Source organism: Polyodon spathula, chromosome 17 (genome assembly GCF_017654505.1).
Source record: "Polyodon spathula isolate WHYD16114869_AA chromosome 17, ASM1765450v1, whole genome shotgun sequence".
Classification (NCBI taxonomy): domain Eukaryota; kingdom Metazoa; phylum Chordata; class Actinopteri; order Acipenseriformes; family Polyodontidae; genus Polyodon; species Polyodon spathula.
In genome coordinates, this window is record NC_054550.1 from 12,936,415 (window position 1) to 12,952,809 (window position 16,395).

General features: G+C 39.8%; 1 protein-coding gene across 2 annotated transcripts in view; it reads left to right on the top strand.

The window, feature by feature from the left end:
* LOC121329764 (very-long-chain 3-oxoacyl-CoA reductase-B-like) overlaps nt 1–16,395 on the top strand; it is a 50,696-nt gene that overhangs the window by 21,512 nt on the left and 12,789 nt on the right. The window contains exons 4-7 of one of the 2 annotated variants that reach the window (XM_041275537.1): nt 10,691–10,801; nt 11,331–11,395; nt 13,134–13,178; nt 14,467–14,501. In XM_041275537.1, coding sequence (XP_041131471.1) covers nt 10,691–10,801; nt 11,331–11,395; nt 13,134–13,178; nt 14,467–14,501 — 256 coding nt within the window. The remainder of the gene's footprint in view (nt 1–10,690; nt 10,802–11,330; nt 11,396–13,133; nt 13,179–14,466; nt 14,502–16,395) is intronic. The other variant, XM_041275538.1, reaches the window with a different exon arrangement.

Here is a 16,395-nt window from a genome sequence, read left to right on the forward strand (position 1 = left end):
CAAGTTTTGCATCAGTCACTCCACCGGTTCCCAAGAAGAAGATTTCAAAAGGTTTATAAAAAAAATGCATCAAACAGCTGTTTTGGTTTCAGGTGAACACCATTTTTTTAAAGTCAGTTATATTGATACTGTGTCAGGGAAGATACTTGTGAAGTTTGGAGATGCAGTTTTAAGTGTAAGAAGAAAATGTAGGTGTGGTGGCCATCTTGTTTTCCAAAACCTCATTTGACATATTAGTATTCCGCTGTCACCAGAATGATGCCTCCCAAGTTTGGAGTCTGTTGGTCAGACGGTTTTGAAATAAAAGCAGTTTGCTCTCAAGGGTGCTTTTTAGTGAAACTTGTGGCAGCCATTTTACTATTGAATCACTGCAACTTCTACTTTGCAAGCAGGTTTGGATGGTGACAATATATGCCAAGTGTCAGATCAATCACTTCAGCGGTTCCAAAAAAAGATGATTTCAGGAAGGTTTCAAGAAGAAATGTGTCATACGACCATTTTGGTTTAACACCAATTTCTAAAAAGTCAGTTGTATTGCTACAGTGTCAAGGATGATGCTTGTGAAGTTTAGAGTTAGTCAAGTAAACCATTTGTCAACTGAGGAAGTTTTTTTTTTAAATTTCAGATGTAAACATACACGTGGTGGCCATCTTGTTTTATAAAACATAACCATTTTCACATTTGTATTCCATTGTTACTGGGACAAGAACTACCATGTTTGGAGTCTGTTGGTGAAACGGTTTTCAAATAGCAGCAGTTTGTTGTTAAGGTTGCGTTTCGATAAGATTTGTGGCAGCCATTTTGACATTTTAAAATTTATCACGACAACTTCTGCTTCGCAAACTTGATGCAGGTTTGGATGCTGATGTTGTATATCAAGTCTCAGGTCAGTCTCTTCACCGGTTCCCAAGAAGATGATTTTGAAAGATTTTATCGAAAAATGCGTCTCTGCGCCAATTGCAAGGATGCAGCAGCAGCACTTTTTCAGAATCTGACAGCCAATGCATCCAGCTTGTTAACTGCCAAGTCAGAACCTGATCAGTGACACAGCTTTGAAGCAGCAGCAGTTTAAAGTTTTGGAAGAAAAAAATAATAATAATAATTTTGTAAAAAAAAATTAAAAAAAAACTTTAACAATAACACTAGGCTTCCCAGCCTTTGGCTTGAAAGCCTAATTATGCCAGAATCCTTAGTTTTTATTAGGCTGCCAAGCAAGGCTTGGGAAGCCTATTGTTACATTTTTTTTTTTTTTTTTTTTTTTTTTTTTCTCCAAAACTTTAAGCTGCTGCTGCTTCAAAGCTGTGTGACTGATCAGGTTCTGACTTGGCAGTTAACAAGTTAACAATTTTGCTGCCGAGTCCTTGCAATTGGAGCCGTGATGCATTTTTTAGAAACCTTTCGAAATCTTCTTGGGAACCGGTGAAGCGATTGATCTGAAACTTGGCATATATCATCAGCATCCAAAACCGCATGGTTTCTGCGATAAATTTTAATGTCAAAATAGCTGCCACAAATCTTAGAAGCGCAACCTTAACAACAAACTGCTGCTGTTTGAACATCGTTTGACCAACAAACTCCAAACATGGTAGTCATTGTCCAAGTAACAATGGAATACAAAGGTCAAAATGGTTATGTTTTATAAAACAAGATGGCCACCAGATGTATTTTTACGTATGAAATTTAAAACTGCCTCAGTTGACAAACGGTTTACTTGACTAACACGAAACTTCACAAGCATAATCCTTGACACTGTAGCAATACAACTGACTTTTAAGAAACTTGCGTTAAACAAGATGGCTATCTGACGCATTTTTGAAAAAAAAAACATTCAAAATCTTCTTCTGTGGAACAGTTGAAGTTGCTGATTTTAATCTTGGCACATTGAGAACTAAACACGCTTAGACAGGTACTGATACTGGGGCTTGGGAGCCGTAAAACTGCCTGGCAGTTCTAGTTATCCCTAGATTCTTGATGAAAAGAGCTTAACAATTAATATTATATATGTTTAAGTATTTCAAGTCAATCATAAGTGTGTATTTGTTATAAGACAAAGAAACAATAATCCAAAGTATTATTACATTTATTCATATTCTCAAAGGAAGAATAAAGGTTTGGCTTCATTAGTTAAAAAAAACATGTATAGAGAAAAAACTAAAAACATTCAAGGAAAAGTAATGCATTTTTATTTATTTGTTTATTTTTTTAAATTTAGTCGTTGCCAATTTATTTTTTTTGTTTTCTCCAAATTTGAAATGGCCAATTATTTATTTATGCTTGGCTCACCTCTACCACCCCTGTGCTGACTTGGGAGCGGCGAAGATGAACACACGCTGTCCTCCATAGCGTGTGCCATCAGCTGACAGCTTCTTTACACACTGCGGATTCACCATGTAGCCGCCCAGGAGCTACAGTGTAGGAGGACAACGCAGCTCCCGGGTAACTAACAGGCAAGCCCACAGGCGCCCGGCCAGACTACAGGGGTCGCTGGTGCGCGGTGAGCCGAGGACACATTCTTTTTAGGCCCTAAAAAAGTGGAACACTTTTTTCCTTACCTCCGCTTAGTATATGCACTCACTAGATACAAATATTAAAGCAGTGTTTTTTTTGCAGTCACCTTGGAAATCTGACTGAACTACAGACCTGTGTTTATTCCATCATGAACCAACACAGAGGACTGTAAAATTAAATATATGTTTGTGTAAAAGATACAAAGATAAATACATTCTCTGAAAATCAAATGAACTGAAGTACAGTCTTGTAAATGTTTATTTTATGACAAACTTAACACAGGAGTAAATGGAATTGAGATGTAAAATTTGTGTTTTGCAAAACTTATTTTCTTTGTCCACAATAACAACAAATTATTCCCAATAACAACAAATATATCAACCACTATGGCAGTCTCCGGTCTCTGTCTCAATCGTGTTGCCTGGGAGCTTTTGCTATGGGCTCACAAACACATGCTTTCAGAACAAGCAGTTCATCTGGAACTGGGCGGCAGACCTCCTCTCCAGAGGAGGCCCCCACAGTTGGGAATGGTGACTTCACCGAGAGGTTGTAAATCTCATCTGGGAGAGGTTCAGGTGCGCACAGATAGATCTCTTTGCGACACAAAAGTCCACCCATTGCCCCCACTGGTATTCCCTAGTGGAGAGCAGTCACTGCTAGACATGATGGCCCAGGACTGCTTTTTGGTTTCCCACCATTACCACTGCTTCCACTATGCATGGAGAAGATGCCCAGGAGAACATAGTTCTAGTCGCTGGCACAACTGCTGTTTGGTCAGCCGTGGGAGCTGCCAGCACGACGAGGGGGGACTGACACCCAGATTCAATGGCTCTTATCTTTTGGTCTGGCCTGTAATTGGAGATATTTGCAAGTCCTTCACTTGTGACGGCTTGGGCATTCTATCCCATTAGGTAATGGTTAAATTTCATATTTGAAAGGGAACGCTAGGCTGTTATTTATTATAATCCTGGTTCCCTAAAATTAGAAATATAACCATTACCCTTCAAGGTCACTGCATTTACACCAATGCAGCAGGCCCGAAAAGAAAATGGCGCTGAGCCTTATGTGTCACTCGTATTTATCACCTCTGGGTGGAGACGATGTCTGATGCATACTGGGCTTTTAAAGGAGCAGCTTTGATAGAAGTGTTCCAGGTAATTCGAGCTATAAGAGGCTATATCCCATTAGTTAATGGTTACATTTCTATTTTGGGGAACCAGTTATGGTCAAACCTAATGCTTGCACTCTTGTTTCTTTGTTGCAGTAATCACTCACAACTCCAGTTCCAGAGCAGGATGGAAACTAGACAAAATTAGCTGTTACGTGAAATGAATGTCTTTCCCTGTAGCATTAGATCCCCACATACACAGTGAAAACAGTTAGCTGCAACACAGCTGTCAGAACATGTGGATAGCTATAATGAATAAAAGCAAGCACACATGGCTCAGATATTACTGCTGATTACAACCCAATATGTATATTTATAAAATGATGATCTTGAAAACATAGAGAATTGCCTTTTAAAGAACTTTAAGTCCAGAAAAAAATGCACATTCTATTCTATTATAGACACATAGTCACAGTAATACCCTCCACAGATTTGACAAACTTATCGTCTTAAAGTCTTATTGCTTTACTTAACTGACAGCTCAAATAAATAATTGTTTAAATATGTTTCTCCTTTGTTTTGGAAGGTAGTGCTATTTTATACATAAGAACATTTCCTTCTCCGTGTAGGTCTGGGTCTCATGCAAACATGACCCTTTTGAAAGGCACACTGGGAGCCTGGATTGCGGTTGTTTGCTAGCTCTGGGCGGCGAGAGTCCTGTAACAGAAGGTGTCATGATGTGGCTACATGACATTCGTGTACCACCCGGAACGCTGGCTGATACAAATGAGCCCAGGTTATGTTTAGCTCAGTTGAAAGGCAAGCGTTGAGCCACCTGTTTATCCTCAGTGACACAGGGCTGTTAGGGAAGGAGATGCCACTGCATCTCCAGGGAGCTCTGAGGTGCTCGCTCGCTCGCTCACTCACTCACACTCACATGTACAATTCACCATTTACATATATATGAAGCTGATATTGTGACACGTAGTGTAATAAACACCTGAGTGTTCTCTAGATCCCCTCCTATATTACTAACAAAATGAATTATAAGAAACTTTTCAACCTGTTCACTTGTAATGCTTGTTCAACTTTTTTTTTTTTTTGGCTTAAAATTCAAGCCCCCATTTTTAATTTGTCCTATAAGTTTGCTTTTTAAAAAATATAAACAAAAATAAACAAACCATGTTCCAGTGATGGTGTAGAACTAGTGACTGTTTCTAGTCATCTAGTTTTAATGCAACTCTAACCCACTTCTCGGATAAATTTGTGAATGGAGCAGGGCAGGGTGTTTGTCAGTCTACAGATTCATTGCTGGCTGCATTATTCAAATGAGTGTGCATTTGTGGCTGTTTTTTGGTGGCTGTGCTGTTGGTGGCTGCTGTTTCTGCTTTTTTTTTATATTTATTTATTTATTTATTTTAATGTTTCTATGATGTTTATAGATAGAAGGATTATAGAAACAGACGCCCTTAACTCCATTCTGTCCATATTTAGACCGTAATAATTGGTTAGCCCAGCTGATTCATTTAAAAAACTATTTAAAGGAGAAGTTCTTTTAATCAGGTGTGCTTGTTGGACAATCTGTTTAATATAGAGGGTTATTGTTCTGTGCGGAGATGGGGGTTTAGAGGAGGAGGAGCCGCATTCACTGACCCCTTGGTACCCCTGAAAAGACAGGTACAGAATTCTAATAAGCAAGAAAAAAAGACTTTCAATAAATGCAATGTTATCCATTTACTACCAATGCAAAATGTGTGTGACTACTTGCAGAAACACATGATTTGGGGTAAAATGAAAAACAATGTCCCAGACAATCACTCAGCATAATAACATTTGTGGTGCCACTACACAAATGGGACACCTTACTTTCTAAATTGTATTGCCTATTTTTGAAGAGTGGACAGTTATCAATTCAGGTTTACCAAGGTGTTTAGTATGAGCAGTGAAGCAGGTGCAGGGGTGTGCAGTTCATATCGCCCAACGTTTTACCGTTCTACTTTGCATGTTGGGCAAGTACTTTTTTTAATTTTGTCACAACGTTCTGTTGCAAGAAAAAATCCTGTAGCTTTCTAGTGAGTCAATTAAGGTCCTGGAAACTCTAAACTGCAGAAGTCTTGCATTAAAAAAAAAAAAAAAAAAAAAATAATAATTAAGTGTAACTGTAACCCTCAAAGCTCAAATATAGAGTACACAAATACACATCCTTTTAATTAAAAAACCCTCAGTCACACATAGTAACAATATTATTATATTGCCTTTGTCTACGGTAGAAGCCCAGTAAAGTTTGACGGCCGGCTCTGTGAAGAATATTTAACATAACAAATGTATCTATCTATTGATTTTTAAAAAGCTACTTAAGTTGGGTGGTTGGCAGTAGGTTTGTAAAGCTATAAATTGATTTAATTATTTTTTAAAACAACTTTGCTGTGAAACCCAGTGCCTTCCACACTGCAGCCCACTGCATTCTGTAACCACTGAGCTGCTCAAACCCACTGCATTTAATTTCAGTGCCAACCCTACTAGAGCATTTGAATACGTCATTCATTCAGTAAATGCACGTGTGATAATTGCGTGTGTGCGTGCGTGTGTGATAAAACCCCCTCGGATATTTCGATCGTCATGGAAAATTTGGTGAGCGAATGCGAGAGGAGATTAGGATCACTCCATGCCGCCTCACTAGGGGTTGAGTGCCATTTACGTCGAAGCCTTTTCTTTCACAATGCAGCCACTCCCCTGGGGAAGAGAGGGAGAGAGAGTGTGTGCAGCTGCAATGAGCAAAAAGGCAGGCAGCCATTTCCCCTGTCCCAGACTCCTCTCACTGTGTCCCTGACTCTTGCTCTCTGTCTCTGTCCCTTTCCTTCTAGTTTTTTTCCCAGTCTTTGCATTTAAGCCCTTTTGGCTTCCAGATCTGTGTGTCTAAAAGCATTCTGTCTGCTGTCTCACTCTCTGACTGTGTCAGCAGCAGCACTCTTTGCTGTCTTCAGCACTATGCCTGAATGGGCTCATTTGCATCATGGGATAAAAGCCCTGCTGCTACCGCTCCATTTCCTCAATGGAATAGGGGCTGCTGGGAAAGAAGCTTCTCGATTTACTTTTCCATGAATGAGATTTTCCTCCTGTATTAACTGGCTGTTGTTTTTTGTGAACGGAAGCAAGTACATTGCAGACATTTAGAGGTGGTGGTGCTTTATTCCAGAGATAAAAACAGACCTGGCCTTCATAATCTACTCGGTGCATTAATTTTAGGCAGTGGAAGGTAGGGAACTGGAAGGCTCGGTACCATAATGCTTAGGTAGGAGGGCTATGTGGCAGACAAGTGAAATGAGGGATTTTATTGCCCTGTGTTGGAAAAACACATTTATCTGATTTTTATTCCAGTGCAATCCAATAGGCCTAGAGAAGGCAAAGAGTGTATGATAAAAATTAGGTGAAGAGGTCAAATTTAGGGCAGCTATCATGTTCACACGATCCGTGCATCAAGGTCTACATTTTGAATGAGAACTCCTTAGAATTTGGAATGGCTTGGAAATTAATAAAGCACAAAAGAACACTTGAGTTAACTTCCCTAGATGCTAATTGTTGCTGTTCAGTCATTTCAAACTTCATTAAAGTATATGTAGACCTGTTTATGTCTGTTAATTGAAGATGCTTAGCGGTTTGAAGGGCAGTTACTACAACCACAGCTAGTCATGCAGAAGCTCACTGTTAACACATAGCTGCAGCAGAGCGCCTGGTACACAGTACACTCCATCGATACTGCAGTGCCCCATTGTCATTCTTTGGTGTCTGTCTGTTTATTTTTATCAAGACAGTCTTTTTTATTTTTTTTTAATCAAGACATTTTGGTTTGGTAAAAAAGGTTTTAGCAGTAGGGTGGGGACTAACACTCCCCCCTCCCCCCCAGCTAACATTTGTATTTTCCAGCATCATTCAATGAGAGAATTAACCATATAGTTTTTATTCAGTGGCAAGTCTACAGAAATGGCACTTTTTTGAGGTCAAGATTCAAAATCATGACTGCAGTCATCCATATTTCTACTCATGAATGCATTCTACATAGAAGAACAGTAGAGATGTACTGGGCCAAACATACATTTTTCAATGTTCACATATTGTTTTAAAATGTAGGTTATTTGAACAATTTGCTGAAAATGTGTAACCCTGTACTATATAGCATGCTGTACTGCATTACTGAAATACTGTAGATTGCAAGCATTGTGCACAACACACAAAACCAAGTGACGGAGGGTTCATGTGAAGGGGTCATTTTGCACCTGCGTTAAACTGTATAATTGTTTTTTTAGATTTCACATTCCCCCTTGTGAGATGTTATCTAAAATGTGTTTGTAATATGGTTAATTAGCTGTGGAAGTGAATGAGAGGAGGAGTGGTTTGCAGCGGGACATTGTTCTTGTAGTAGTAACTGAGTGAGCTCTCTGCAGTGAGTTCCCAGAGAGCCTGGAGTCCTGTCTTGTTATTGGTGCAGCCCATGTACTCAGGTGCAGTCCTGCTGTTGCCTAGGTTTTGAAGGCTGTGCATGCTGGCATTTCTATAAATAGCAGCAGGCCTGAGGAAGCAGAATAGCACACACAAAGAGCTTTTAGGGACCCATGTTTCTATTTACATATGTAATACAATAATATAAAATATCATTATTTTTATACGGATGCACAAAAGAAACGCAACACTCGGGTCTAATGGATTTAATCAAATATTTAAACATCGTATGACAGGATGACACGGAGTGGTGACGTCAGGCCAGAATGCAGGAAGCAGTTCAAAGACATTTATTTAAATACAAAAATAAAATATTCAAACAAAAAACACTTGCTCACAGAGCACAAAAGAAATGGATAAACAAAACAAATCACGAACCCAAAGTAGATCTAAAGTCAGGCTGGGCAGTTGCCTTCACTGATTTTACTGATTTTATTTTAAATTTCTCTCGTTCCGCCTCTCGAACACCCACCCGGCGTGCAGGGAGCTGTGGGTTTATATACAGTTCCTCTCACTTCTATGTACATTAGTCTATATTTAGAATTTAAAAAGGAGGTTCTAGACCCAACAGGATACTTATTGAAGATAACATTGCTGAAGATGAGTAATTCATAATTTATACCTGTGTATTAGTCCTGCTAAAGGATTGAAAACAATTGAATTAGTGTTGTATAATATATTAGCAATGAAAAATATTTGAACAAACACTACATGAAATACTACATTTGTTAATATAACAGAATTTATAAATTGCTGTATCAAAAATATTTCATACCAAGGAAATCGATGCATGAATGCTGTCTGTAATAAGTAACAGTGGGTGTCTCCTTTCAGTAATGGGTTGTTTTATAACAAATGGTATTTTTCTAGCTAATTCAAAATTAATTTTTCAATATTAATTTAGATTTTGAAAAAACATGACAAACCCATGTTCCTGCTAGCACTGTGATTGATAGATAGATATATAATTATATAAATAAAAAAAAATATGGGCTGTATAACTCTCATTGAATTGAATAGAAATGGTGTTCTAGCTAGTAGCGAGATTGCCAGTGTGTCAGATTAATTTCCCCAGATACCGGCAGTGCACTGTAACAAGCTGCTGTAATGCTGTATACAATATATTGTTACAAACAAGAAAAATCATTACATTACACTACATGCAATAATAAAAAAAAAAAGTTTGTGCTTTTATGAAGTGGTATTTACAGGAAAAGCAACACATTTCTTTCAAGATGGAGATACATTCCAAGCTCTTTGGATTGGTCTGAAATGTCATTTGTGTAGCAAATGCACGAATTGGGAGAAAATGGGAGGACAGTCTTTTGTTCCTTGTCTGTAACAAGCCAAGACACTAGATGGAACATCGGTCTACATGACTGTCTGAAGTTTTAAGACTTGGGGACCAGTGTCCTTAACAGTAGAAAGCCTGGGTTTGCCAGTTCTATATACTGTCAGCTGTGTAGTTTATTTATAGCTCTGGGTGCTGCAGTTCTATAACAAGCTATCTTCTGCCTAAGAATCACATAAGACTTCTGCAAAGCTAAATAAAGATCTGAGACCAAAAGCTGCAAATCTGTGTTTGACCACAATACCAATCATTTGTATGCAGTCGATCGTGTTGGTTGTTTTTTTCATTTGGATTTCATTTTTGTTATTGTTTGTTACAATCAGTTAATTTCAGTGATAAAATTACCAAAACAAAACTATGGGCCAATACAAGTGCCGATTCAGATGAGACAGACGGGGTGTTTGACCAGCACTGATTCAGGTGAGGTGGACAGGGTTTTTCACAATTTCAGCTGAGGCGCCCTTTTCAGATGCCTGTGTGAGGGATTGTGATAGTACTGTAAACTAGGGATGGGTTAGAGTACTCTAAATAATAATTCGAGCACTAATTACTTGAGTACTTGAAAAAATGTAAATAATCTCTTTGTGAATGTAAGTTCAATATATTGTAGCGACCCGGTCGGCTCAGGTTGACCAACTTGTTTCACCTGGTCCTGTGCATTCACGTTATTTGTATTGTTCCGGGGTGGGACCATACCACTAGTTTCAATAGTGTGTGTGAGCTGCTGTTTGATGCGAACCATGTCATCTAGACACCCTTGCTCTGCCTCCCCATGAGAGTAATAGTCTGCTTTCTTCTCTGTTTGTGAGGGGACTGATAGAGCTGGAGCCTCTGTGTGGAAATAGAGCGAGCGAAAAAGTGAGCAAGTTTTTAGGATAGAACAAGAGGATTTAATGTTTCTGTGGTGTGGTCCTGATCCAAACACCAACCCTGTTTTAATTACACTATTATTATTCACATATACCACCTGAACACTAGCCACGGAAGTCATTTTGATGGGTTGAGGTTTTCAGGTTTAAATTGCTCTTCGTGTCTTAAAGTTATATGGTTGTCCATTTTATGACTTTCCTAAATAAATACCCCAATGGCGTTTTGAAGGCAGGATAAAATAAGGAAGTTATAAACCTGCCCACCTATCAACAAAGCCGAAGTTTTGTCTGGCTTTATACATGTTTTTATTTTGCATATAATCTACAATATTTTTTATATATAATGTATTCTTTCAGGGGAGAAATTCCAAGTTGACACAAAGACTATTGCTGTGGATTTTGGACAGGGAGTTGGGATCTACCAGACAATCGAGAAGGGACTGGCAGGGCTGGAGATTGGAGCACTAGGTGGGTGCTCTGAGTGATTCCTTCAGTGCTGGTGCTGTAAGAAACCAGATCGAGTAATGATGTCATTTACACTCCTTAGGCACTGCAGCCATCTAGTGATTCAATACAGAAATGCATTCTCTTTGAAATATCCTTCTGTAGGGTGCAGTGGGATATTTCCTGCAAGTATTTGTCCTGTTGCCGTCACAGCATACGTATCCTACTTCTGTTCATGAGAAGCTCATAATATCCATTTTATTATGCTTAGTTTAAAGACTGAACATCAAACTTACACAAACTTAAGAAATACAACAGAAAAAAACAGCAGCATAGTAACCATTTGCGATAGGGTGATTGCAATTGTCAGATGGGGTGTGTGCAGCTCACTTGTTGTTTGTATCTGATGGGGTGTGTGCAGCTCACTTGTGCATTATTATGTTCTGGAAATAGTGAACCCTATAGGAGGAGGGAGGAAGGGGTGGTGCTAAACTGGTGTTGTCCCAGGCCAGATCTCAGCCACCCAGTCAACTTTGTTGTTTCATCTCCCTAGTTAACAACGTGGGGATCTCCTACAGCTACCCAGAGTACTTCCTTGATGTCCCTGACCTTGATAACGTAAGCACCCTTTAAAATGGACCACACGTGTGTGATAGCTATACAGTAAGCAGCACAGGTAAGCTACAAGAAAGTGAGTATATATTTAGGTTATGTTTGATTGCACTGAAGTCAACGTGCACTCTGAACTTTAAACATCACAAGGAACAAAATAGGTCTGACGTGCATCCAGCTCTTTTAAAAAAAAAAAAAAAAAAAAAAAAAAAAAAAAAAAAAACAAGAAACCTCATGTAACCTAATCCAACACAACTGTGAATGTCTGAAATGGGAGGGACGATGATGAAGCTCGTCACAAATTCATGGTCTTGCACCTTCTATGAACATTTCATTCACAAGTAAATATACTGACTGTATTGGGAGTCTTAATGTTGATGTTTTCTTGTAATTGATTCATCTGTTAATGTGAACAGGTGATAGTCAGTTCAATCCCATACTTTACAAGTCTCTTACAATATGGAATTGTAGGTATGCTTCAAAAATATCCAGGAAAATAAGAACTTCTATAAATGTTTTAAGCTACTATCAAAAACACCACTGTTTTCAGTAAACCTGCACATTCATAATTTAACCGATTTAATGTTCTTAGTGAAAATGCAGATTTAAAAAAAATATAGATTTTTTTTTTAACTTGGGATTATTTAAGTAATCGGCAAATAAACTTTTGCATGTTTATCAATAATCTCACACGTTATGTCACATCCAGAAATCAAGCAATTGGACAAACTCTAATTGAGTTGTCTAGCAGTCTAATACTCTTTAGCGGTTCATTTTGACAAATAATTTAATTGCACTATATTGACAGGGAAAATCACCAAATTAAAACTACAGAAAGTTTGCTTTCTATGATGATTTATAGCCTCCTGCTCTGTCTACTTCCGTATACCTCAGACATCTTAAAGTAATTCAACAGTAGAATGACTCACTGGAAGAAAGTTAGCTGATTTGTTGAAAGAGAAAATGGCTAGCAGTTCTAGTCATCGATCCCCACCAGGAGAGGAGCACTGTCGCTGTTCTGCTGGTACAGAGGCAGCCATCGGTCCCCACCATGAGATGAGCACTGTGGCTGTGCTGCTAGTACAGAAGCAGCCATCGGTCCCCACCATGAGATCAACACTGTGGCTGTGCTGCTGCTACAGAGGCAGCCATCAGTCTCCACCATGAGATCAACACTGTCGCTGTTCTGCTAGTACAGAGGCAGCCATCGGTCCCCACCATGAGATGAGCACTGTGGCTGTGCTGCTAGTACAGAAGCAGCCATCGGTCCCCACCATGAGATCAACACTGTGGCTGTGCTGCTGCTACAGAGGCAGCCATCAGTCTCCACCATGAGATCAACACTGTCGCTGTTCTGCTAGTACAGAGGCAGCCATCGGTCCCCACCATGAGATCAACACTCTGGCTGTGCTGCTAGTACAGAGGCAGTCATCAGTCCCCACCATGAGATCAACACAGTGGCTGTGCTGGTAGTACAGAGGCAGCCATCAGTCCCCACCATGAGATCAACACTGTTTCTGTTCTGCAAGTGCAGAGGCAGCCGTCGGTCCCCACCATGAGATGAGCACTGTGGCTGCAGTTAGAAATAGGCAAGCTGAAAGAAATTGTATAAAGTGCAGCTCCATCATCTGGCTTGCTGCACTGTATAAATGCAAAGAAGTGTTGGAATTTAAGTAGCAAAGTTAATGTGGTGCTTGACTAGCAAAACAAATAACTAACCTTTTCTTTTTTTAATGTTTCATAGATGATCAGCAACATGATTAGCATCAACGTCATGTCAGTCTGTCAGGTAATGGATTCTTTGTTGTTTTTTTGGGGTTTTTTTTATGTTGTAGGCCAGACTGGAAAGGGTGAGGAATTATTGGCCTAGGCACATTTATAGTGCAGCACTTCAATTAGCTATGGAGTCTAGTGTTGGCCCATAGTAGGAATGATTTGGAAAAACATCCATAAGCATGTGTTTTTTTTTTGTTTTGTTTTTTTTTCCTTGAAAGAAATAAGACATAATCTGTAGATACAATAAAATAAATTGAAGTTACAAAAAAAAGTGTTACACATGCTACCTGTTGTGGTATATATTTTAGTATTACACAAGTTTACCTGATCAACACATCGTGACAGAATTGCAAAGAATCTAAAGTCCATCATGTCTTAGAATGATGAAAAAGTTAAACCAACATTCAGAAATTGTCTTTTTTTTTTTTTTTTTTTTTTTTTTTTTTAAAGTAGCTCCAGAACTAATGTAGGGAGCAGTGCAGTACATACATTACTTAATGAAATGTTCAGTTGAAACAAAGCAAATCTGAGAAGCAAGAATGTCTTCTCGTGTACACGGCTATGCTAGCAATTCATGGACCTCTTGCGCACCAAATTGTATGAAAGAGTACACTCTTATTCTGTAAATAAACAGATTAATGTATAAATGCATACTGTATTTGATCACTGTTCGAGAGCAGAGGGGAAACACCACAATGCTGCTTTTCTTTCAACTAAATGGAGTTCTGTTGTCCTGTTACAGGATAATAGTGTCTTCCAGTGTGCACTTTAGATGACAAACTTCAACTTGAACTGTGTTGAGGTTTAAATGCACCCCTCTTCTTCAATGTAGGGGATTATGTCGTAGCCCATCTTAAGAGATGGTAACTATTCTGCAGCAGGATGCCTTTCAGTTCACAGCGTTTTTTCCCAGGGACATGAGCAACACTGAACTTTGGAAGCTGTGGGCAGGGACTGTTTGTCTGCGTGTTTTTGCTGAGATAAGCCTGATCTAAGTGGGGAGGTGGGTGCCTCTGCTCAGCTCTGCTCTCCTCCCCTCCCTGCTCACGCTATTATACCTGCAGTTTGTGTTTCCCAGAGCAACAGTGAGCTCCACCCACGCTGTCTGCTCCCCACCACCCACACAGTCAATGTCTGTGTGTGTGTCTCCTCTCTCCTCTTCCCCCATGTACACTTTTACTATTGATATCTTCAGAACCTCTGAAAATGTCTGTGGGTTGAGGAGAAAGTTTCTTTTTGCTGTGTGGTGTACCCTGGCACTCCAGCCTAACCATCTCTTTCTTTATTCCTGCCCCTTTCAGATGACACGGTTGGTGCTGCCAGGGATGGTGGAGAGGTGAGTAACTGCCCACCACTGGAAAGCTACATATCAAATTGTGATGAAACAACTAGTTTTTGTTAGTCCTTTGTACGTACAGTACTGTGTTGAGCACAACAAGGAAACTATCGGTCCCCACCATAAGATCAGCACTAATCGGCTCTTTCACTTGTCGTGTTGCATGTACACACTCAAACTGCAAGCTTCCCCAATCAAACGCATTGTAGTAGCAACAACCTTGTTTGAGCTAATGAGCAATAGAGGCTTTTAAAACATAAGCAGATGTTTACTGTACTCCCTGACACCCACTCCCCCCTGCTGAGTCCTCTGCAGAGTGAGCTTGCTGTGCACACCCTCACTCTACTCCTAGGAACTGGGGGAGGGGCTCCCCAGTGCTGTGGAAGGAGATCCCTGTGACTAACACCGAGGTGGAAGCTCCCTCTGGCAGATGACTGAATCATCCCCCGCTGAGGATCCCCTTCCCAGCTTCCTTCCATGCCTGCCCTGCTGGCTTAGGGACTCCACTTTTGTAACTCTCTATTATGAATTTGTCACTGACTCATGATGACTAACACAGCATTCTCCATTCACTCTCCTTGACTCTTCGAGGGAGCAGCGGGGATTCTACTGGTAGTTTCCTCGTTCTGGCATCACTCGGGCAGGCAGTAAGTGCTAAGTTCTGGGAGATAGCTGATCTTGGTGACAAACCTGTTCTCGCTACCTAAATTCACAAGTCCTATAGTCCACACCACAAAGCAAATCCACAATTTGGCATGAGTACCTGTTTAAGACAGTGTCATCACCCCCCCACCTTTTCAGGAGATTTGATGTCACATAAAAAAAAAAAAAAACAATTGCCAGGTTTGCTGAAAATGCGAGTAAGAAAATTGCAGCCAAGAGGAATTCTTATCCCTTCAATTTTGCAATGCATTTTAAAATGGAAATGTAGTAATGTAACACTAGGGTAAGGCTGTCAAATTCAATATAGTGTTCTGTAGCAGATGATGGCAGAGACAAGTATGACATACTTGCAAAACAGAGCTATCACTAACATGAAAAGAACAGATCATCCTGGTCTTCATCCACTGTATGCACATGTATGATTGACATGCAGCCAGACAACTGGACGACAGCACGCAATATTGTGATACGTTTAATGTGCTTAGCAAGTTGCATCACAATCAGATAAGCTGTTCTCCAGACAGTTACAGATGTGTAAAAACGTGTGTACGTCCATACGGTTGGTGCTGCCCAAATCCCTGAGGAGGGATAATAAGAGAACTCAGCCCTGGCGTGTTCAATCTGAAAATGTAAAATCAAAGCATTTGAAAACTGAAAGGGCCTTCTGATTTGGACCCTAGAAATAATCTTTTTTCAGCACAGTAATTGGTTCACTGGCCCTGGTTCTAAGTAAGAAATCTCGCTCTCGCGCAAGTATCTGATGCCTCAGAACCATATAGGTCGTGCATGAGAATGGGTTTCCATGGCAACACACCAGGCAGCTGGAATGAATATAGCATGCTGTGTGTGTGAGCGTAGGCGGGTGTGTGCGTGCCAGTGTGTGTTTTATTATTACTCGTTGAAAGGATTTTCTCATGCCAGTGAATATTAGCTAAATCTATAGATATATAGAAAACATTTTAAAAAGCAACACATTCAACAAGAGAAATGGCACCCCAAATCTATGTACTGCCAATGCAGAGCAAATGGTCAGGACATTAGGACACTGCAGAATGGGGTTCTGCAATGGTGACTGCCTAGACTGGCACTACATTTTAATGTGATATCTGTTATGGGGGTTATGGGAGGAGAGTCAAAAATTGAGGGACAGCTTTTAATGGAGTTGCTTTAAGGTTACATTTCAAATTAAATACAACTGCTTTAGTGGTATAAGAGTATACGTTTTTTGTTG